Source organism: Melanotaenia boesemani, chromosome 12, assembly GCF_017639745.1.
Source record: "Melanotaenia boesemani isolate fMelBoe1 chromosome 12, fMelBoe1.pri, whole genome shotgun sequence".
In the NCBI taxonomy this organism is placed as follows: Eukaryota; Metazoa; Chordata; class Actinopteri; order Atheriniformes; family Melanotaeniidae; genus Melanotaenia; species Melanotaenia boesemani.
Window position 1 is genome coordinate 2,429,391 of NC_055693.1, and position 23,179 is coordinate 2,452,569.

Genomic DNA, 23,179 nt, shown 5'->3' on the forward strand with positions numbered 1-23,179 from the left:
ATGGGGGTCCCGCTAAACGAGCAGCGACCTGGTTGTCAACCCAGGTTTGGTGGTTCTGGGTACGTTCCTGAAACAGCTGGAGTTGCTGTCAGGTCCATTCCTTGCAGGCTGAACAGGAACAGCTTCTGCATCAAAGCAGGAAGCAAAGATGACGATTAATTAATTAACAAGCTGTCACATCCTCAACTTCATCTTCTTCCTCTCTCTTCATCCTCAGTTCCAACTCCCCTCCTCATCCTCCTCATCCTCGGCCTGGCAGGGCTTTGGGAGGAAGGTGAGACTCCTGCTGCCGTATGTTTGGCCCAGAGGCACTGCGGCGCTGCAGGGACTCGTGCTGCTGTGTGTGGGATTGTTGGCAGCAGAGCGGCTGGTTAATGTGTTGGTGCCCGTTTACTCCAAGAACATCGGTAAGATCCAGAAACAGGAAGTGAGGAAGAGCTGTTAGAGACACGAAGCCTCAGCTGAAGCTCCAGGAAGATGTTTTACTGCTGAAGCAGCTGGTCATCGTCACCCTGCTGCAGTTCAGCTTCAGCTCTCTAGATGGAGGTGTGGTCACATCTTCGACATGTGGTTCACCTTCATAAGGAATCTAGTTAATAAAAACATTTGGATTAACAATGATGTCCGCACACTTCCTCTAAAGAGTAGTTCATCTCTGGGAGCCTATCTATCTATCTATCTATCTATCTATCCATCTATCCATCTATCTATCTATCTATCTATCTATCTATCTATCTATCTATCTATCTATCTATCTATCTATCTATCTATCTATCTATCTATCTATCTATCTATCTGTCTGTCTGTCTGTCTGTCTGTCTGTCTGTCTGTCTGTCTGTCTGTCTGTCTGTCTGTCTGTCTGTCTGTCTGTCTGTCTGTCTGTCTGTCTGTCTGTCTGTCTGTCTGTCTGTCTGTCTGTCTGTCTGTCTGTCTGTCTGTCTGTCTGTCTGTCTGTCTGTCTGTCTGTCTGTCTAGGGATCAAACACACGCTCATAAAAAGGAAAAATATACAATTATCATTCTGAAAAGGTCGACCCCTGTCCCTCCCACCACCCAAAACCCCAGACCTTGTGACAGATTTATATATATAGTACATCCAGAGATGGGTCAAAAACAGAGCCAAATTTCCTGATTGGGATCGTGGCTTCTATCCCGTCCTTCTGCCAACCCATACTGTTTGGTTTTTTGTTGTTTATTTTCTTTTATTCCACCTTTATTTATACAGATAAATGTCACTGAGACACAAGGTCTCATTTTCAACAGCAACCTATTTTAAATACTATAGTCTGGTAAATATGTTATAGTAATTACAATACATATAACCAGGTCACTATAAATAAATAATCAATAAAACATTAGCCACAGGAATAACCATCCAGTGATGCTTTCTTCATTCTCCTTAGAACATGATTAAATGCTTCAGTTGAGTTAAGCTGTGCAGCTTCAGATTGTAATCTGTTCCTGTTCTGTACTGCAGGAACAGTGGAGGCTATAAAAGCTCGGGACAGAGGCAGTTACTCTGTTTAGGTGACATTTAGGAAGTTAGAAGATATACTGGTAGTAAGCTAATTGCTGATTTCTAAAGGAAAATATAGTCTGTAATAGTCAGTTGTGATCATTCTGCCTGTTTTTTATACCATTTGGACACATTTATCCAGGCTGAATGGGGTTCTTATGTCATGGATCAGAGCGGATGCAGCTGAACGTCATCAATACAAAGGAGGTGGCTGATCAATCAATCAGTACATATTTATCTATACACATTTTCAAGCAAATCTAAATTCAAAGTGTTTAACAAACTCAATAAAAAGCACAAACAGAAAATAAAACGGATCCCAAAATGAGTTGTAGATGTTTAAATATCAATGAAATCTGTAAAAAAAAAATAAAAATAAAATAAACAGAACATAGTTAAAATCACTGAATGCAAATAACAGGTGCAACCCCGTTTCCAAGACATTGGTTTTCTTTGTAAAATGTTAATATAAAACAATCTCATCAACATATTTTATTCCCAGTAGAAGATAAAAACATGTCAGAGGATGAAACGGAGACGTTTCACCATGAGATGAAAATATGAGCTGATAGTGAATCTGATGGAAAAAGTTGGAACAGGAGCAACAAAAGGCTGGAAAAGTACCTGGTACAAACCAGAAACACCTGGAGGAGCATTGGACAACTAACCAGGTTACCTGGCAACAGGTCAGTAACATGACTGGTATAAAAGGAGCATTTCAGAGAGGCAGAGTCTCTCAGAGGGAAAGATGGACAGAGCTTCACCAATCTGAGACAAACTGGATCTAAAACTGGAACAATTTCAGAGAAATGTTCCTCAGACTTAAGATCCACCATCTACAGTGTAGAATATCATGAGAAGATTCAGAGAATCAGAAGGAATCTCTGTGTGCATGGGACAAGGCTGGATGCTGGTGATCTTGGGGCCCTCAGGCAGCACTGCCACTGACCTCAGTGTTGCTCCATTGAAGTAGAAAACGATTGGTCATCCACACATTCATCTCCAAGACCAGCCTGTAACTGGAGTAACTGGTTAAATCGGACTGACTGCTCCACTAAAAGCAGAATGCGAACCATACTGTGGGCTTAGGGGGAGCCGCTTTTTGCATTTCCTATCTTTTTTCGGCAAGTAAGAACATGATGCCAGCTGATATTACAGCTTGACCCACAGAACATAGGCGTACCAATACATATTGGTTAACAACTCTTATGCAACAATAATACATAACAGGTGCAAATGTCCCTTGCAAAAAAAAAATTTTATCACTCTTTTTGCGAAGATCAACTTACATAGTTAATATTCCCCACATATCACACACGTACACAGCGATGCTTGCCGTACACAATATAATGAGCAATGATAGTTTCCCATATTGTAAATAGTTAAAGCAGGTCTTACCTTACCTTTTACGCATTTACTTCTTTTATTTTGTATTTAACGTAGATCTACAGGAAGTTTAACTTGGAGCGCCGCCACGCTTCAGTGGTCACAATAATTACAGCATCCATAGTCATACTTTAGGCCACAGTGAATTTGTGAAGCATACATTTTATTGTCAGTATTGTATAGCTCCCCCAACATTTCATAAATCCTGTTTCTAGGGGAGCTCATGTTTCATTAAGGGGAGCTAAAGCTCCCCCAGCTCCCCTGTGGTTCGCACCCTGACTAAAAGCCGACGTTAGTGATTATCTGGCTGATGAAGAACAGCAGCAGATCCAGAATCTCCTCAGTAGACAGTAATTTGATGGGAACTTGTGAAACTGGCTTTTAAATGGCCTCACATTGACTTCTTGATGAATTCTCTTATTGTTTGATGTTGTAAAGTTTCAGATTAACGTCAGTTTCCGTGTGAGAAATGTCAAACCGAGGTCACACGGATTTATGTGTCTGGTTTTCAGTCTTGGGTGATGTTCTGGTGTCTCTGATGTTTGCTCAAATTCCTATCTGGGTCCCTCTCTTATCATCCTTCGTTTTTAAGAAAATTTAAAAAGAAACAAGTTTTTAAGTTTAACTGAAGGAAATGTGCTATTATGGGCTGTCAGCCACCAGGTACGAGCAGGTGCACGTTTTCATTCTGCTTGATGTAGTAAAACTTTATTAGTTTGCCACTAGAAGTGCATTTTTGTCTGAAGTGGGAATTCTGAAGAAGCTGGAAATGGATCTTAGTCAAGAAGTTGGATAATTACTTTAGCTTGAGCTCAGCCTCGGAAGGTGAAGAAAAATAGGGCAGTTTGAAGAAGTGTGTCCTGCTGCTGCACACCTGCACCATGCTGGCCTGAGCTGTAATTAATGACATCTCTCTGTTCAACCAGCTGTTTCTGTCGGTTCTGGAGATTATTCAGCACAAACATTTACTTAGCTGCATGACGACAGCGTCTCTCTTTCATTTAAATAACTCCGAGGCTGGATGAAAACGCGGCCTGGACTCAGACAGCCAAAAGGTGAACTTTCACACTTTAACTAGAGAAAATGTTTCTGTTCTGAATGAAGGTGTTCACTGTATCAGCTCCACCTGGTCAACTTCCTGTTCAGTATCTAATCAGCCAGTCACATGTAGTCATGTAGTCATGGTGAAGACGACTTGCTGAAACTGAGAATCAGAATGAAACAGAAGGGGATTTAAAAGGGGGTCCAACCAGTACGAGCAGAACCTAAACCAATGAATGACTGGACGGTCTCGTGCTTCCAGCTTTCCGTGTTTGACTGTTTTTTTTTCCTTTTTTCTCTTTTCTTTGCTTTCTGTCCTCAGTCATGGAGTGCCACACGGGTCCATTTTAGGCCCACTCCTGTTTTCTTCATATATTTTGCTTCTGGGGTGTATATGCAAAAAGCAGGCCACCTATTTAAAGGCTTTCTAAAAAGTCAGAAACCCTAGATAGAAAATAAAAATGACACTTTTATGGTTTCCATAAACATACAAATGCAGAATTTTCTGGATGGACTGCTTTAATCTGACACAAGATTTTAAATTTATACAAAATTAAATGTACTCTGAAATGAATTAATGGATGCAAGACAACTTTAAGAAGGCAGCGAGATTTTATAACTGGTGACTTCATGTAGGCAGAAATGTAAAGAATAGATCAGAAATAAACGTTAAACAGCAGTTAAGTTGAGGCTGGACGAGGGGCTTCCTGTCGTCATTTGCAGGTCTTTTGTTGCCTGTTTTGTAGGCAGGCCTGCTTCAACCACCAGGCAGCAACCCAGAAGTCTCCACTTCAGAGGAAGTCCACGTCCATTTTCTCTTCAGCTGCTTTTCCTTCTTCAGTGAAACAGCCATTTGGCTTTTGGATCAACATGAAAGATGGAGCCAGGGCAGAATGAGGCCGAGTGCTGCTTTGTGTGATTAGGAAGGCGTGGAGGAGTGTGTGTGTGTGTGTGTGTGTGTGTGTGGGTGTGTGTGGGGGGGTTGTTGTTGAGGGTTTTCAGAGAGGTCACCCCTCCTGCCAGTCATGCTTAGCCAGCATTAGCAGCCTTTTTTGGTGGAGTTAACACAGCGGTACAACGGAGGTTTTGTCTCAAGGTCCGAGTCGCCTCCCACCCTCCAACTGCAGGACGCAATGCCAAAGAACTGACGCCCCCACCCCCCAACACACACACACACACACACACACACACACACAAACATACGTAGACCACACATTTCTTTATTATAATCGTATTCTGTATCTATAACTGTTTCTGGGCCCTTTTCTCCTTTATTTCTGTTTTATTTCCTTTAACCCATGTGGGTTGCTACAATTTCCCACCCTTACAGGTCATTAGAGGACAAAAACGTCTTCTCCCAAAATCTGCTTAAAAAAATAACAGATTGATATTTTTTCCACTTTTTGTTTGATCAAATCTTTCAACCAACTGAAGTGTTAAGCAAAAAATTCCAAAATATGTCATTTTTAAATTATTTGAACCCTTTTAAAGCCAGTTTAATGACATGATGTCATTGTTTTTATAAAAAGAAAAAAAAAAAGACCAGTCGTAAAAATATAAATGAGTAGCAAAATTGATTTTGAGGCATTGTTAGGTTTTTATTTACTTTGAATTCTCAGATTAAATTTCATGTTTCATGACAAAAAAAAGTCCTACCCTAAAAACTGCTGTTAAAAAATTACTTTCATATTTTTTTCCACTTTTTTTTCTCACATCTTTCAGTCAATTTCAGTCCTTACCAAAAAGATGAAATTATGTCATTATTCAAATTATTAACCCTTAAATTGCCTGTTTAATGATGTGATGTTACTGTTTTATGGAATAAAAAAGGAAAAAATAATTTAATCATACCAGAATTTAAATAGCTAAAATAATTGTAATATTCATGTATTCAATCATTTTGTTTAGGTTTGAAGTTCACTGAGCAATTAAAGGAAAAATAAAAAAGTGGAAAAAATATGAATCTGTAATGTTTATAGTTGTTTTGGGTAGAGGACTTTTGTTATCCACTAATTACTAAATTTGTCCTGATGACTTTTTAAGAAAAACTGAATTTGAAAGTTCTTCAGGAGAAACAATTTCTCACAAAAAATAAATAAAACAAACAAAAAAAATCTTCCCGTTTTGTGTAAAACACACACTAAAAAATAAAATCCAGAAAATAAAGTAAAAATGACCTGAACGGACAAAAAGTCCATAATGACCCACTAGGGTTACTCTTCTCTGATTGTCAGAAATGGGTTTGTGTGTTTGCACTGTGAGGAGATTTAATTAGATCAGAGGCCTTTAAGAGGACAAACTGTGTTTAACCTTTCATTTAAAATATATACAAAAACAACAGAATCTTGAATCTGCTGGATGTAAAAAGGTGATGATGCTGGTGATGAAGAGGGAAGTTTGTGTGTGTTTTGGGCAGTGAACGAGCTTTCTGCAGGAGGCCGCTGGACATCACTCATTTCTACTGTCTGCATCTACACATTGCTCAAGTTCTTACAAGGTGGAGGAGCAGGTTGGTTTGAAATGTTTTCAAACTTCTTTTCCTCATTAATTCTTGCATTTCATCTTCATCTCATCCCTCACTCTGTTTCTTTCCTGAAGGTACCTCCGGTTTCATCAGCAACCTCCGTCAGTTTCTGTGGATCAAAGTTCAGCAGTTCACCAGCCGAGGCGTTCAGGTACCTTTTAGTTTCTCATCACTGTGATTAAGGAGTAATTCTAGTTTGTTTATGTGAACTCAGTTTTTTATCTTTAATTTAATGTTTTGGATCCAAAATCATCCAAATTCCTGGTTGAGAAAATTCTAGTAAAAGTACACCTTTATGCTGATGACACTGCTATTTATATCTATGCAGATGATGCAAAAGCTCAAGTTTTTTAAATACTTGTTTATCTAGAGATCTTAAAATTTCTTCAAACAACAACAACAAAAAAGTTCCCAATTTTTTGACACAGGTCACGTCATGATTTCAGATTTTTATGCCTGATGGTAAATCAGAACAGAGTGTCTTATGCTGGGATTTGGGTGTTTGGATCGATGACATTCTTGTGTCAAGGCCAAAGATTTGTGTTCCTTGTTTCACTGATCAAGTGTTGAAGTTCTTTTTTTTGATTATCATGGGTTTTGTTCTTTGTTCCTTTGTTTCCGTGTTAATCTCTTTTACCTGGACATATCCGGGTAAAAGAGTACATTTGGTCACCCTACTTTAACTCCACGTCTTTTCTCTTTATAAGCTGACAAATCTGACGTTCTGACTTGTTTTTTAAGCGCAGGTGAACATAATTTACTTTCAGACAGTACATAATATTCCCGTATTGAATCATAAGTAGATGAGGCACTGGATGTGCACGTTGTGTCTGCAGCTTCTCTGCACTGGCGTTGCGATGGTAGTGTTCCTGGTTTGTTATGCTAGAGTGTACAGTTCATAGTGGGTAATGTAGTGTGAAGTAGGTGTAGTGCCGGGGAAATGTAGGAAGCGACTGTTGCAGGACCTCATAATCTGAAGGAGTTCATGTTTAAGGTCTTCATTTGCAAAGTGTTAGCCTCATAGGATAATTACCAAAGTCATATTTAGGTTAAATTGTGTTTTCTATCTAACTATACTCTCCTTGTATTCCTGATTGACTGTGCATCATTGCATTTAAAACCTTAAAATATGACTTGGGCAGTTATGCTACGTGGCTAATAAAACATGCTTTGTTCAGTTCAGCGTTCACAAAAAACAAACGTGTTCTTTTGGACTTGTTTGTGCACAACACTGATTCTTAAAATTTGTATAAAGCTCCTGTCGTGTGTATTTGTGTTATTGTCTTCATTCTAATCCGCCTTACATTCCTTTAAGTTTTGGAAGAGCGTGTTTCCTCGTGCATTAATTTACTTTCTGTCCTTTTGAATCACCTGGCCTAAGGTTTTCATTTCTACACACTGACCTTGCATTCTGCTTTTATTCTGTTCATTTCCTTTGTTTATTGCGAGGTTATCATCATCATCAGCCATTTTGTTCTTGTTGAACTCCTGTCACAGTAAATTTTTACAACTTTTCCCTTTTATTACATTTTTTTCTTGCATTTAATTTTGTTGGATTTACTCATGGGATTCCTGATTTCCTCCTTTACTGCCTGGAGTCCACCCTGCATGTTGACATGAGATAAAGAAGGGCTGCTTCGTGCCTATTAATCTTAGTTGAATTATAAGTTGGTAAAATCAGTTCTTTTGGTGCACATTACAAACACCATCTTGAGTAAAATGTATAGATTTAGGCTCTACTGCCCTTTTGTGATGTCTTTTTGTCCCTCTGCACTTCAGGTGCGTTTGTTTTCGCATCTGCATGGGTTGTCTCTGCGATGGCACCTGGAGAGACGCACCGGCGACGTTCTGAGGAGCATCGATCGCGGCACTTCGTCCATCAACAACCTGCTGAGGTGAAACTGGTGAAGACATCCTGCTTCAGCTCAAATGGTCGTGTGGTTCTTTAACCTTCTTTTTGCTTTTAGCTACATCCTGTTCAGTATTCTCCCCACCATCTGTGACATCGTCATTGCTGTCATCTACTTTGTCTCCTACTTCAGCATCTGGTTTGGACTCATTGTTTCCGCCTGCATGGTCCTCTATCTGAGTGAGTCTTTCCTTTTTTATTCATAGTCTATCTTCTTTTAGTGTTAGATAAAACAAGAACAGAACAAATATGACAGATGACTACAGGCTTAAGTTTTTGTTTGTAATGATGATGTAGTTATTTACTAAATTGTGTAAATTGGTATGTGATCTTAACTAAGAAGTACTGGTGGAAAGTCTGGACTGGTGTTTTTGGAACTGAGTTGTCAAATCGGGAAAGGCTCCATCAATGCTGAAAGATCTAATCACTGTCCACTTTGAGTCCAACTTCAAGTCCCGGGCCATCTTCTTCATCAGGACCACCTTCTAGTACTGGGTCAGACTCCCTTTTTAATTCTTGGTGTGATAGGTGGAAGCAGGTGGTGGAAACCTTCCTCAGAGGTTTTCTCCATATTAACATGACAGCATCACACAGTTGCTGCAGGTTTGTCGGCTGCATCCATGATGAGAATCTCCCGTTCCACCACATCCCAAAGCTGCTCTACTGGACTGAGATCTGGTGGCTGTGGAGTTCCCTTTAATGAGCCTGAAAGAGAAAGGATGCAAGCTTTTCACCCAGATGTAGAAAAACTCTGTTTTCATTCTAGAATTATGTTAAACCCATGACATATTTGTTACTTCCTGTTTGGACTTAAACAACTTTACTTAGTTAGGTTTAGGAAATTACCATGGTTTAGGCCAAAATACATTATTTTTTACAAGGTTTCTAGTACTTATATGGATGCTATATGGAGCAAAATTTTGCACTATGGTTCAATGTGATTAAAATATTAAACATAACCATATTTTCTATTGAAAAAAACTGCACAAACATAAGGCTTTTATTTTTCTAAATCAGACTAAAATAGAAGATCTGAGTGAAACTAAATGAAGATCCATTTGGGAGCCGGGTCAACAGAGCCAAATCTTAAAGAGCCCAACTTCCCATCACTAGCAGGCAAAGTGAGTTTTAAAGAAAACTTGACCTTGCATTTGATTATTTAGCTGAGTCTGTTACTGCATGGATGAGCCAACAAACTAGAGATAAGAAGAAGGGTGACTGGAGATTTAAATAGGCCACAAGTAAACGACGTGTGATCAGGATTACTGCAAGCCACCACGCTTACAGGAAAGTAGGAACTAAAGAGGAAAAAAGACAAAACCAGATACATATGAGCTGAGCATCTGAATGTGGAGCTGAAATGGAGACTCATCAGACCAGCAACGTTTCTCCATCTTCTATTGTCTAGTGTTGGTGAGTCTGTTTGAATTGTAACCTCAGTTTATGCTGGTTAGGTATTGCAAGCAATTTGTAATTTAAAAGCAATTTAAACCCGGTACTAGCAAGGTGGAACTGATAAAGCGGATGGTGAGTTTAAGAGCTGTAGTTTTTTTTAGATGCAGCCGCTTCATTAGCTTGTTTCATGTCTGCAGTGTGCACCATCCTGATCACTGAGTGGAGAACAAAGTACAGGAGGGAGATGAACAACCAGGACAACAACGCCAAGTCCAGAGCTGTAGACTCACTTCTCAACTTTGAGACGGTAGATTTGTCCACCATGTTTCTTCTTCGGGAAGTTGCATGAGAGGATTGTTTGACTGACCCACATTGTAAATGACACTACAGCTGTCCTCACTGCATCTGATCACAATACACACATAACACACACATAAGATGCATTTAATACAACAAGCCTTTGTTTAGACTGAAATGTTCTGTATTTAGGAAATGTGGCTGAACTTTCTGAAAGCTTTTGGTGGCTTCAGTTTGTCATGCTGTCCAATTACATTTCATATTTTCACAGGTAAAATACTACAATGCTGAAGATTATGAAGTCAGCTGCTTTGAGGAGGCTATTCTGAAATATCAGGTAAGACTGAGTTGCTGTATGGTGCCTGGAAATCTGTGCTTTTGGTGCCGTTTGACATACAATGAAATAACTCCTGCTGCATTTGACTTTATTCCTCATTTTGACTGAAAGTGGTGCTGGTTGTGTTTGTGTAGCACTCTGAGTGGAAGAGCTCAGCATCTCTCGCTCTGCTGAATCAAGCCCAGAACATCATTATTGGATCAGGACTTCTGGCTGGATCACTGCTCTGTGCCTACCTGGTCTCTCAGGGACAATTCCAGGTATTAGCCAAAAGAAGAAATTAGATTTAATGTTAAAAGTTTCCCCACAAGTTCTAGATTGTTTTGTACAAAGAAACATAACTGCCAAATACAAACCACATTTTCAGAAAAATGAATAATCTTTAAATCTGAACTATTTCAATTCATGTAAATGTTTTTTGGACAGACAGGGATCCAGAGGTGGACTGGAGTTATGCAGCTTTTATACCCAATCCTGACACCCTTACCTGTCACCAGTTAATCTGCAGGTTGGGAATGTTGCTGCATCAAATTGTAAATTTCTGTAAATACAATAAAGTTGACTTGAACCAGTAAAATTAAAAATTTTGAGAGGCATTTAAAAACAATTTGATGTTTTAATAATTTATTTAACCCCTGAAATTCTGCTAGTTCTCCAGTACCCTTGAGCACTATTGCTATCATTAATATCTCAGCAGCGGTGGTGTGTAGCTCTGTGGTGTAAACTGTGATGGATATTTAACCCTATAGCTGATCTACAGACGTTTTCCAGACATTTCTATCCCGTCCAGGAGGTTTACAATCCAGCCACTAAAGGTAGTTTTATTCAGAGACTCTATCTGGTAAATCCACAATGATCCATGATAACAGCATTATTTATCACATTTCACCATAAAAACATCACCATCACTACTATGTTGCTAAGAGACCTCTATTTAGACCTGGACATGATGATGAAGCCACTTCCTGTCAGACTTTCCACCAATCAGAGAGCTTAGATTGACGGTAACGTCCAATCAGGAGCAGCCAAAGATCAACCAGTGAGCAGAAAGTTCTGTGTGTGTGTGAAAAGAAGAAAAATAATGCTCCTCTATGGCTGGAATAAAGCCAAGAAGACGTTTCTGATGCACAGTGGCGCCACAAAGCAGCTGAGCTGGAGTTGGTTTAGTGAGGATAGCAGGTAAATAGTAGCAGGAATAACTGGAAATGAGGAAAAAGTGGAAACATGGAAATAGTTCCTGTTGTGTGTTTGTTTCAATAACAATATTTTTTCTCCTGAAAGCCAAGACTTGAGAGAACGATGAGATGAGAAAAGGTTTGGTCACTGTTGGTCTGTGTGTTATTTCTACAAAGTTCTGTTAGTAATAAATTCTGCTTTCTTCTTCTGGTCGACCTTTATGCTGCTACATCTATTCATACATTCATTTTACATCATTTTACCTCCCAATCTGACAGCTGAGAAACATCATGTCTGATGCTGACTGGGATTAAAAGCTGCTACAGGCAGTTATAATACAAAAAAAAAGATAACAAAAAAAAACAAAAAACTGATGGGCCAAAAAAAGAAAAAAAAAAAAAGATTTTGAGTTTTAAGGGTTAATACCAAAATGGACTAAATAATCATTTACTCGCTATAAATATCTGTTGCTCAGTTTTTTGTCATAAACTTTACTTCTGTTGTGTTGCAGTAAAAACAGAGGTGACACCGTTTAAATGACTCGAGGTTTAAACTGCAGCTGAATGTTTGTTCCTCAGGTTGGAGATTATGTTCTATTTGGAACCTACATCATCCAGCTGTACACTCCTCTGAACTGGTTTGGTACCTACTACAGGTGAGATAAACAGTCCTCTACCCTGATCATTCTCGGATGTTAAACTCCGGCCCTCGAGGGCCGCTGTCCTGCAGGTTTTAGTTGTTTTCCTGCTCCAACACCTGATTCCAATCAAGAATCAGCATGTGATCAAGCTGCTTCACTCAGCCATAATATGCCTCAAAAGTTGGGAAGGTGGAAGTAAAACTTTGGAAAAGTAAGTAGAGCTGAGGAGTATCAGCTGGAGGAACATGATGCAGTCAGGTTAGCCAGCAACATGTCAGTAGCGTTCTTGGCATAAAAAGAGCAGCTTACAGAAGCTTAGAGAGTCTCTCAGAAGTAATCTGCTACAATCTGTGTCTACAAGTTGTGGAATAATGTTCTAAATCTAGAACTATGAGGACAGTTAATTTCAAAGTCATTAATGACATATGTTTGAATCCAGACGATGTTTGAATACAACTTGAATGTCAGTCTTAGTCTTACTGGACCTCAGTGCTGCATTTGATACAGTCGACCATAATATATTACTCACGACTGGATAACTGGGTGGGCCTCTCTGGCACTGCACTACTCTGGTTTAAATCTTATTTAGAGAATAGAAAGTACTTTGTGTCAATAGGTAACTTTACATCTGAGCAGACAAGAATTACATGTGGAGTTCCCCAAGGTTCCATCCTGGGGCCTCTTCTGTTTAACATCTACATGCTCCCACTGGCACAAGTCATGAGGAAAAACAAAATTAGTTACCATAGCTACGCAGATGACACACAGATATATATTACAATGCTCTTGGTAAATGCATTGAGGAGATTAATGACTGGATATGTCTGAACTTTCTTCAGTTAAACAAAAACTAAACTGAGGTGATGGTCTTTGGAGCCAAAGAGAAATGATTAAAGGTCACCACAGAGCTTCAGTCTATATACCTAAAAACCACCAACCAGGCCAGAAATCTGGGTGTAGTGATGGACTCAGACCTTAACTTTGAAAAACACATTAAGGGAATTACAAAGTTAGTTTACTGTCAGTTTAAGAACATATCAAGGGTAGAAGATGTGATGTCTCAGCAGGACCTGGAAAAATTAGTCCAGCTTCCATCTTTAGTCGGCTTGATTATTGTAACAGTGTTTTTACAGGTTCTACCTAAAAAATCAATTATACACCTGCAGCTGATTCAGAACTCTGCTGCTCCAGTCCTCACTAAGACCAAGAAAGAGGACCACATCAGTCCAGCTCGGAGGTCTTTACACTGGCTGCCGGTTCATCAGAGGATAGACTTTAAAGTTCTGCTGCAAGTCTATAAAGCTCTGAATGGTTTAGGACCAACATACATCAGAGACCTCTTGACCCAGTATGAACCTGCCAGAACCCTCAGGTCATCTGGATCCAGTTTCTTATCAGTTCCCAGAGTCAGAACCAGACATGGAGAAGCTGCATTCAGCTTCTATGCTCCACATGTTTGGAACAAACTCCCAGAAAGCCTCAGATCAGCTGAAACACTCAGTTTATTTAAATCCACCTGTTCTCTGCTGCATGGAACTAGTTTTTATTTAAAAGTCAAAATCTACATCTGGTTCTTTAAGCTGGAATCATGTTTTAATATTGTCTTTCCCCACACTGGAACTTTATTTTTTGCATTTTATCTATTTTATTTTCATTAATTGCATTTCTTTTAATCTTTGTTTTTTTAATGTACTTGCTTTCTGCACCCTGCTGTAATGTTTTATATAAAGCACTTTGAATTGTCTTGTACATGAAATGTGCTGTACAATTAAATTTGCCTTGCATTGCCTAATATTCCATCATCTGTAGACATATTACTCTTACTCCAAAAAAATGGAATTTAAACTTCACTAACGTTTTCTTTTGTCCTAACCAAATCCTCATGATTTTAACAGTGTAATGGAGTTTAGGTCAGCAACTCTACAGCAGTAAGATCTACGCTCACAGAATTTATGTTTAAAAAGTATTCATAAACAATATCTTATTTTTTTCTTTTTTCTTCTAAAAATGGGGTAAATATTGAGCCTATAAATGAAGCCTGGCATATGAAAGGAGACTAATATATTTATATATATATATATATATATATATATATATATATATATATATATATATATATATATATATATACACACACACATATATATATATACTGTATATATATATATATGTATGTGTGTACTTTTCATTGGACCTTTTAAACTAAATCTAACCATTCATTTACTTTTTTGGGGAAATAATCAGCTGCATAAACACTGAAAGCAGCCATCATGAAAATGTCTCTTAAGGTCTGTTTTAACTGCAGAATTTTAATAGATTTACTGACGGTGCAGAAAACGTGTCATACTGTACACGCCAGGACTGAATATGTGGACTGCTGCAGAGGTCTGAGAGCTGAAACGTCATGTGACTGTACACCCCACAGATAGCTCTCCCAAAACTCAGACACACTCGTTTTTTTCTGTTTTTTAAATGCTGCCTAGAAAATATGCAGACTCAGAGAAGATGGGCTCTAACGACCACATGTGCATTTATTAAAAGAAAAGCAGCATTTTGCTGTTATATGAATACACAGGCTGACATGATTGTGACTACACTGATTATGCAAAATGACCATAGATCAATAATTTATTCAGACAGTTTAAAAACAGTTTGCAGCATTGTTGTTGTAACACATTGTGCGTCTTCTGTGTCTGCAGACTGATTCAGAGTTCATTCGTGGACATGGAGAACATGTTGTCCCTGCTGGCGGAGCATAAAGAGGTGAGTGAACGCCGTCCAGTTGGACTGCTGCTAGAATAACTCCTCTTCTTCTTCGGATTGGAAAACCTTTACACGTTGTGATTAAGTCAGTCCATATTCGGTAATAACTAGCTGCATTTAGAGGGATCACTTTTGATCTGATCAGAAGTCCAACAAGAATAAAAATGTGTCGTGTAAACACCTCAGCTGATCCAATCAGCCTCGATCAGAAAGAATTTTCAATCCTTTTTAAAAAAAAGAAGTTCAGCGTTTATGTTAACGACCTGTTTCCTGCTCACCAAACATCTCACAGTCAGAAGTTATCAGACCAGGAGGTCAACAAGTGTTTGTGTGTGACTGTGTGTATTTGCAATCATAAACACCCAGTGTGTAAGTCTGTGTGTGCGCTTCTATTTGTGTTTTGGTGGGAAAAGTCGTCCTTCAGCTGCCTGACTAAAGGCTCCAACATTCACAGGCCCTTGATATGGTAAACAGCCACATGAATGTGGACAAAAGCATCCGAGCACCTTAAAAACACAGCGGCCCTTTTCTTTGGCTTTGGAAGCTGCAGACGAGGGGAGTCCAAGGAGGAGGAGACCGGGCGGCTGGGCATGACGAGGACAAAACGTCAGGCTGTAATCAGACTCTGTTTGGGAAATGTAAAGGATGGAGGAAGGAAGGAGGATTTATGAACTTTAGAAGAAATGTAAGACAAAGATAAACTAGCCGTTGATTTCCACCCTCACCAGTCTGAAATACAGAGTTAACAGTCGGGACGTGGCGTCTATCAGAGTTTTACACACGTACACAAGAATGTCCAGGTTGTTCCCAGCGGTGTTCCACAGAGATGCATACTGGGACCCTTTTTCTTTGGTAAAGTTTTTATTAGCTTTTCCATTTTAACAAACAAAACTGGAACAACAAGTAAACATAAACAGACACAGCTAAGAGATAAAAACCTGAATGAAGTTCAGGTTTAAATGTTTCCACCTGTTTCAGTCTCAGACGTTGGTGTTTACCTGGTGTTCCTGGTGGAAGTTCCTACACCTGTCATGAATCTAAAGACTACCATTAAATAAATGTTCATGCTGCCATTTTACAAGCAGATGGATTAAAATCTGCAAGTCTGTTGGCTACAGCTTCATCATCGTACTGAAAATTTCTAGGTTAATTATTTATTGTTTTTATATTTTGGTTCTGAAATGAATTCATCTGTGGGGATTAATTTTTGATAAATAATTTATATTCTGGGCAGATGTCTGAATATACTGGATTCATTCATTTAATACATCTGGTAAGGACTAAAAATATGAAAACAGTCGGAAATAAGAGGAAGTAGATTCACGAGTCAAGAAGCTTTATTGTCATTGTACAAAAATACAACTCAATTCCGTTTGGCATCCTCTCTGTTGTAGCAGCTATAGTGTTAAAAATAAATAAAACTATGAGAAATAAATACTAAATACAGTTAAAATGTTACACATAAAAGAATATTTAAAAGAATATTTGCTGCACGTTATGACTGGCTGGAAGGAAGTAGCAGATGTATGCGTGTGGGGGGGATCATGGTCCCTGCAGCAGTCTCTTACAGCCATAGGAAAGAAGCTGTGTTTGAGTCTATTGGTGGGGGCTCGCATGACTCTGAGTCTTCTAGAGGGAAGGCTGCTGAACAGGGTATGTCCTGGATGGGTGAGATCATTCCATATATTCGTGGCCCGTCTGAGGTTGGAGTAAATATCCTCTAGACATGGGAGTGGGGAGCCGATGATCCGCTGAGCAGTCTTGATGACCTGCTGGAGTTTTCTCTCATGTGCAGGGCAGGTGACATACCTCACTGTACATCCATAGGTCAGGACACTTTCTATTGTGCACTTGTAAAAGTTTTGTAGCGAAGTGGAGGGAGTTTGTTCCTCTTCAGTGTTCTTAGAAAAAAAAGATGATGCTGGGCCTTTTTAATGATGTGGGTGGGGTAGTATACTTATTAACTACATTCATCCATCCATCCATTTTCTGCCGCTTATCCGGAGTCAGGTCGTGGGGGCAGCTGCCTGAGCAGGGAAACCCAGACTTCCCTCTCCTCTAGGATCAAATCTTTCCTATCTGATCACCGAAATCCGATCGGATTACGTTTGAACAACCGGGCCATAACGTTTAACGTTACCTGTCCAGGAGAAAAGCTAGCTCGGGGCCAAACTGTAGTCTGTTTAGCTTTCACAGTGCTCTCTGCTTGGGAAATACCAGGCCAATGTTAATCCATGTTCTGCCCTTTTCTTTATCAACTTCTACACCAACGACCGCTGTTTTTTCAAACAGATTAAAGGGTTAATCTGAGCATGAGTCACTGTGGGAAATTTAAGAAATAAACCTTCCAACTTTTCTTTTACCCACTGTCTTCAGTCTAAGTCCACTCATTCTGCGGTTCTTCTTCTTCATTTTCCCCATCTCATCTCCTGCTTTCCTTCCTTTTCTCTTCCTCTTCCTCACAGGTTGAAGATGCTGAAGATGCTCAGGACTTGCAGCTCACAGCAGGTCAGGTGGAGTTTGACAGAGTCTGTTTCAGCTACGTTCCCGGGTGTGTAGCCAAATAAACATCTGTTTTTGTTTGTTAAACATTTCCATCTGACTCAGTTGAATGTACAAGCCTCACAAAGTCAAACAGGAGGTTTTTGTTTCTCTGAAAAGTGTGTTTTGGTTGTTCAGATAATGGCCAGAGAATCAGAGGCAGATGTTGATTGTGTTTTAGTGTCACTGGTTTGTACATAACACATTCTACAAAATCCAGTCATAACTACCTTCGTACATCTGGTTCCCATCACCTGGAGGATGCCGACTTTTAGAAGCTGATCATCTCTGCTGGCTTCATATGTGCAACAGCGTATATATTATATTATCTACAGCATAAGGGGAGTAGATATGCCGAGGGGAAGAGGGTCAGGGTTCACATACGCTGTATGAGAATGAATACAAGTCATTTCACAATGATCCTCCATGAAAACAACTATCACCTGAATTCTTGATCCCCCGAGCGGGGACTAAATTTAGTTCATTTCCTGTTGTTGTCTGTTTGCAGCACTGAGGTTCTGAGAGATGTGACATTCAGAGTGGAGGCAGGACAGACTGTCGCTTTGGTATGTTTTCCTCTGCAGGAGACATCTACGTCCCTGCTGCCCAGCAAAATGCAACCTACAGGGAACATTACCCAAAGGTTACACAGCTGTGACCTTCAGAGCACGTTTAGGGGACGTTCCCTAAAGGTACCCTGAAGGTTACGGCATGTCAGTGTCATGTTAAGAGGTTTTTAACATTCCGCAATCTTTCATTGAAAGTCCAGGAAGGTTAGCTCTGCGACGCTCAGCAAACTTTGCCTGGAGGTCAAGATGGAGAAGTTTTTTTAATGTTCTGCTAACATTCACTGAAAGTTACAATCATTTGAAGAACGTTCTACAAACATTGCACCAGCATAAACGTCCCCAAACCTTCGTTTCCTTTCTTCTTCTCCCTGATCCATCACAGCCCCAGCTGCCCTCAAAAAATTGCTCATCTCTCAGAAAAGAACATTTCCTTACTTTGTTCTGCCTTAAAGCAATATATACATAAAATGTTTTCAACTACTTGCTAATTATTTACAGGGTGTGCAGAATTATTAGGCAAGTTGTATTTTTGAGGATTAATTTTATTATAGAACAACAACTATGTTCGCAATGAACACAAAAGACTCATAAATATCAAAACTGAATATTTTTGGAAGTTGGAGTGGGGCTTTTTTAGTTTTAGTATCTTAGGAGGATATCTGTGTGTGCAGGTGACTATTACTGTGTATAATTATTAGGCAACCTAACAAAAACCAAATATATACCCATTTCACTTATTTATTTTCACCAGGGAAACCAATATAACAACTCAAAATTTACAAATATACATTTCTGGCATTCAAAAACAAAACAAAAACAAATCAGTGACCAATATAACCACCTTTCTTTGCGAGGACACTCAAAAGCCTGCCATCCATAGATTCTGTCAGTGTCTTGATCTGTTCACGATCAACATTGCGTGCAGCAGCAACCACAGCCTCCCAGACCCTGTTCAGAGAGGTGTACTGTTTTCCCTCCCTGTAGATCTCACATTTGATGAGGGACCACAGGTTCTCTATGGGGTTAAGATCAGGTGAACAAGGAGGCCATGTCATTATTTTTTCTTCTTTTAGACCTTTTCTGGCCAGCCACGCAGTGGAGTACTTGGATGCGTGTGATGGAGCTTTGTCCTGCATGAAAATCATATTTTTCTTGAACGATGCTGACTTCTTCCTGTACCACTGCTTGTAGAAGGTGTCTTCCAGAAACTGGCAGTAGGACTGGGAGTTGAGCTTGACTCCATCCTCAACCCGAAAAGGTCCCACTAGCTCATCTTTGATGATACCAGCCCATACCAGTATCCCACCTCCACCTTGCTGGCGTCTGAGTCGGAGTGGAGCTCTCTGCCCTGTACTGATCCAGCCACGGGCCCATCCATCTGGCCCATCAAGACTCACTCTCATTTCATCAGTCAGTAAAACCTTAGAAAAATCAGTCTTATGATATTTCTTGGCCCAGTCTTGACGTTTTATCTTGTGTGTCTTGTTCAGTGGTGGTCGTTTTTCAGCCTTCCTTACCTTGGCCATGTCCCTGAGTATTGCACACCTTGTGCTTCTTGGCACTCCAGTGATGTTGCAGCTCTGAAATATGGCAAAACTGGTGGCCAATGGCATCTTGGCAGCTTCACACTTGATTTTCCTCAGTTCATGGGCAGTTATTTTGCGCCTTGTTTTTTCAACAAGCTTCTTGCGACCCTGTTGACTATTTTGAATGAAACGCTTGATTGTTCGATGATCACGCCTCAAAAGCTTGGCAATTTTAAGAGTGCTGCATCCCTCTGCAAGACATCTCACGATTTTAGACTTTTCAGAGTCCGTCAAATCTCTCTTCTGACCCATTTTGCCAAAGGAATGGAAGTTGCCTAATAATTATGCACACCTGATATAGGGTGTTGATGTCATTAGACCACACCCCTTCTCATTACAGAGATGCACATCACCTGATATGCTTAATTGGTAGTAGGCTTTCAAGCCTTTACTGGTTGGAGTAGAACAACATGCATAAAGAGAATGATGTGGTCAAAATACTCATTTGCCTAATAATTCTGCACACAGTGTAGTTTAGAAAATGTTTAAAAAACTTTCCATCTTGATGTCCAGGTAACATTCACTGAGCATCACAGCTCAACCCCTTAGCCAGTAGCTGTGTCCCATTTCAGGGTCTACACACTTCTGAAGTCAGATTTTGACTTTTGAAGTTCGTGAAATGTGACAGCCTACTTAACTGACAAGTATTTCCCATAGCAGCAACGTAGGACACTGAATCCCTTGAAATTACTGTTTGAAAAGAACACTTTAGTGAATGTAAATAATGTAAAAAAAAAAAAAAATTGAGGCTCTGTTGTTTTCCAGGCGGTAGACATTAACCCCTTAAAAATAAAAGAATATCAAATATTACACAATTTTAATGCCACTGTTTAACAAAACTGTTTGTTTATTTTTTTTTCTTATGTACTTGGTTTTGTCATGTTTCTACTGGAGCTGTCACCAAAAAAAAAAAAAAAAAAAAATTAAAATAAATTGGGACATTATAACGTGATAAGTTCATTGTAATGGCGCGGATGTCCTTAGCTCTGGAGGAAGAGCAGTCGTCTTCCAACCGGAAGGTACTGGATCAATTCCAGGCTTTCCCTGACTACATGTCAAAGTGTTCTTAAGACACTTAACCCCACGTTTCCTCTTGATGTGACATTCCCCTGTTGGGGTGTGAATGTGTGTGTGAATGGATGAATGTGATATGTAGTATAAAGCGCTTTGAGGGGTCAAACCGACTGGAAAAGCGCTGTATAAGTACAAGTCCATTTACCATTTATAACGTGAAACGTATCAGGTTATAACCTGATAGTTTATTATAAAAACGTGAAACGTTTCACGTTATAACCTACAGAGTAGAACAATTAACCATTGGCAAAAAAAAAAAAACTGAAATGTTTCTGCTTGATAAGAATATTTTTCATAAAATGTATTTTGCCCCAATATAATTCACAACAACATCTTCTTACAGTACAGGCTTCTTTAATTAATGTTCTTACAATAAACGTTGTTGCTTATTTGCCACCAGTGTTGGAGTAGCTAATCTAAAAAGTAATTAGTTACTCATTACTTCTGTAAATTGTAATGAAATTAATTTACTTGTTACTGCATTTAAAAAGTAAGGTCACCACTTATTACTTTATCATTTCTTAATTCACCGTGTAGACATGGACAAACATCATAGCCGAATCATCGCTGCCTGTCTGCAGAGTGTTTATTGTATATTGTAAACAAAACGGCTTTAAAACCATAAGAACAACATCCCTGTCTGCTCTTCGTTACTGATAAAAAAGCATGATTGTTACCATAACGCATTACCCCAACACTGTTCGCCACCATCTCATGTGCAATGAATTCTGAGAGAAAGAGGCCGTGAAGGATGCATCACCAGCAGCCTTCGTTCCAGGCCAAACGGTGTGTAGATTTGTAGGGTGGATTCGGAGGCTCCCTCCAAATGAGACAGTGCTTGGCGCACCACCACCATGATGTATGTAGCCCATGAATCTGCATTTCAAAGTGCATAGACTCTGAACTGGGACACAGCTAATGTTTGGGGAATGTTCCCTGAATGTTTTTTTGTTTCTTGCTGTATTTCTGACTTTGTAATCTTTTAAAATGGTCTTGATCATTACTTCTCCAGCTTTCTGAAGGTCTTTCCTTGTTCATTGGACATATTTTGCCGTTTGCCTAATTTGCAGTCCAGTCATGTTCTTTTCTTTGTTAAGCTTCTTATCTCTGACCTATGAATAATTCAAGCAGAAGAAAAAGCTCCCAACCTAACATAGTGCATTATCTTGTTGAGATTAAAGACATGTTTTTGGACAAACATATTGGTTAAGATAACTTCTGTAGACTAATGTAGGTACTAATTTTATTCTGCTTTAAATTAGCAACTAATGTTAACATAGCAGCTTGCTTTATCTTGTTTATGGTCATGTTGTAGCAAAATAACATTAAAGCTAATCCAGCACCTGATACTGTGTAGGAGTAGGCTACTTTAATAATTAACATTTCCATGCTAATAAATCAGCTAATTATCTGGTTTAAAGTAATGTTCTCATCTTAGACTTATTTAACTGTTACGTTGTCTTGTCTAGGCAAAATAAAGCATCTCACATCTTCTTTATGTTATCATCATATTTTGGTTAACATACCTGCTACGGCCATCTTGTTTTGCTTTAAATAGCTACAGCAAAATAGTTTAGGCTAATATCATGTTTAGACTAGCATTTTCATATTTAGACTAAAATAGTATAGTTATCTTTTTATGTTTATGATAATATTTCGGCTAAAACACTGGTAAAGCTAATCCAACACCTGATACTGTTCAGGCTAATGCAGTAGATTTTATGCTAACATAGCAAACTGTTTTGCATAATGTTCAAAAAGCCACTGCAGCCGTTTTGTGTTTCCCTGTGAGTGCTGTACATCTGAATCATTTAAAAGCATGATGGTATTATTTTCATAGAAAATAAGATTATTGATTATTCTCTTATTTTGACACAACGTTAAAAAAATTAACCAGCAGTGTCGTCAGCATGGTTTGATTTCCTCCAGCAGTAAATGAGGAAATGGTGCTTTATCAGTATGAAGTGTGCCGCCGAACTGTACGTTGTAACCACAAAGTAAATCTGTGTAGGTTGGTCCATCTGGATCCGGAAAAAGCTCCATCCTACGTCTGTTGTTCAGATTCTACGACCCTCAGGGTGGCTGCATCCGTATCGACAGGCAGGACATATCCAAGGTAAACACACACATCTGCATGATGTTATGATGGACTTCAGGATCATTCTGTAAAATCTAGTTTTGGGATATTTATCTTGCAGTACTTGATATAAGAATAGCATGTCTGAAAACAGACTTTAATATGCGACAACGTTAAAGCTTCAATGCAGTATTACTTTGGACTTTATGTTTCGGGTCTGAAAGGTGATGACCACTAGGGATGTATATCGTTGTGATTTTATTGATACTGATACCGATACCGATACTCCTTATTGATACCAATTTTTATCGATAATCTTATTGATACAATGTAATTTAGAGTAAACAA

The 23,179-nt window shown here is 39.2% G+C and overlaps 1 protein-coding gene across 1 annotated transcript in view; it reads left to right on the top strand.

Moving 5' to 3' along the window:
- Positions 1 to 23,179, top strand: part of abcb6b (ATP-binding cassette, sub-family B (MDR/TAP), member 6b) — a 55,575-nt gene continuing 32,396 nt past the window's right edge. The window contains exons 1-14 of the mRNA XM_042002081.1: positions 1 to 87; positions 218 to 407; positions 6,360 to 6,452; positions 6,542 to 6,618; positions 8,247 to 8,362; positions 8,435 to 8,556; positions 9,969 to 10,078; positions 10,340 to 10,405; positions 10,540 to 10,665; positions 12,160 to 12,236; positions 14,921 to 14,984; positions 17,450 to 17,535; positions 18,034 to 18,091; positions 22,766 to 22,870. Coding sequence (XP_041858015.1) covers positions 1 to 87; positions 218 to 407; positions 6,360 to 6,452; positions 6,542 to 6,618; positions 8,247 to 8,362; positions 8,435 to 8,556; positions 9,969 to 10,078; positions 10,340 to 10,405; positions 10,540 to 10,665; positions 12,160 to 12,236; positions 14,921 to 14,984; positions 17,450 to 17,535; positions 18,034 to 18,091; positions 22,766 to 22,870 — 1,377 coding nt within the window. The remainder of the gene's footprint in view (positions 88 to 217; positions 408 to 6,359; positions 6,453 to 6,541; positions 6,619 to 8,246; positions 8,363 to 8,434; positions 8,557 to 9,968; positions 10,079 to 10,339; positions 10,406 to 10,539; positions 10,666 to 12,159; positions 12,237 to 14,920; positions 14,985 to 17,449; positions 17,536 to 18,033; positions 18,092 to 22,765; positions 22,871 to 23,179) is intronic.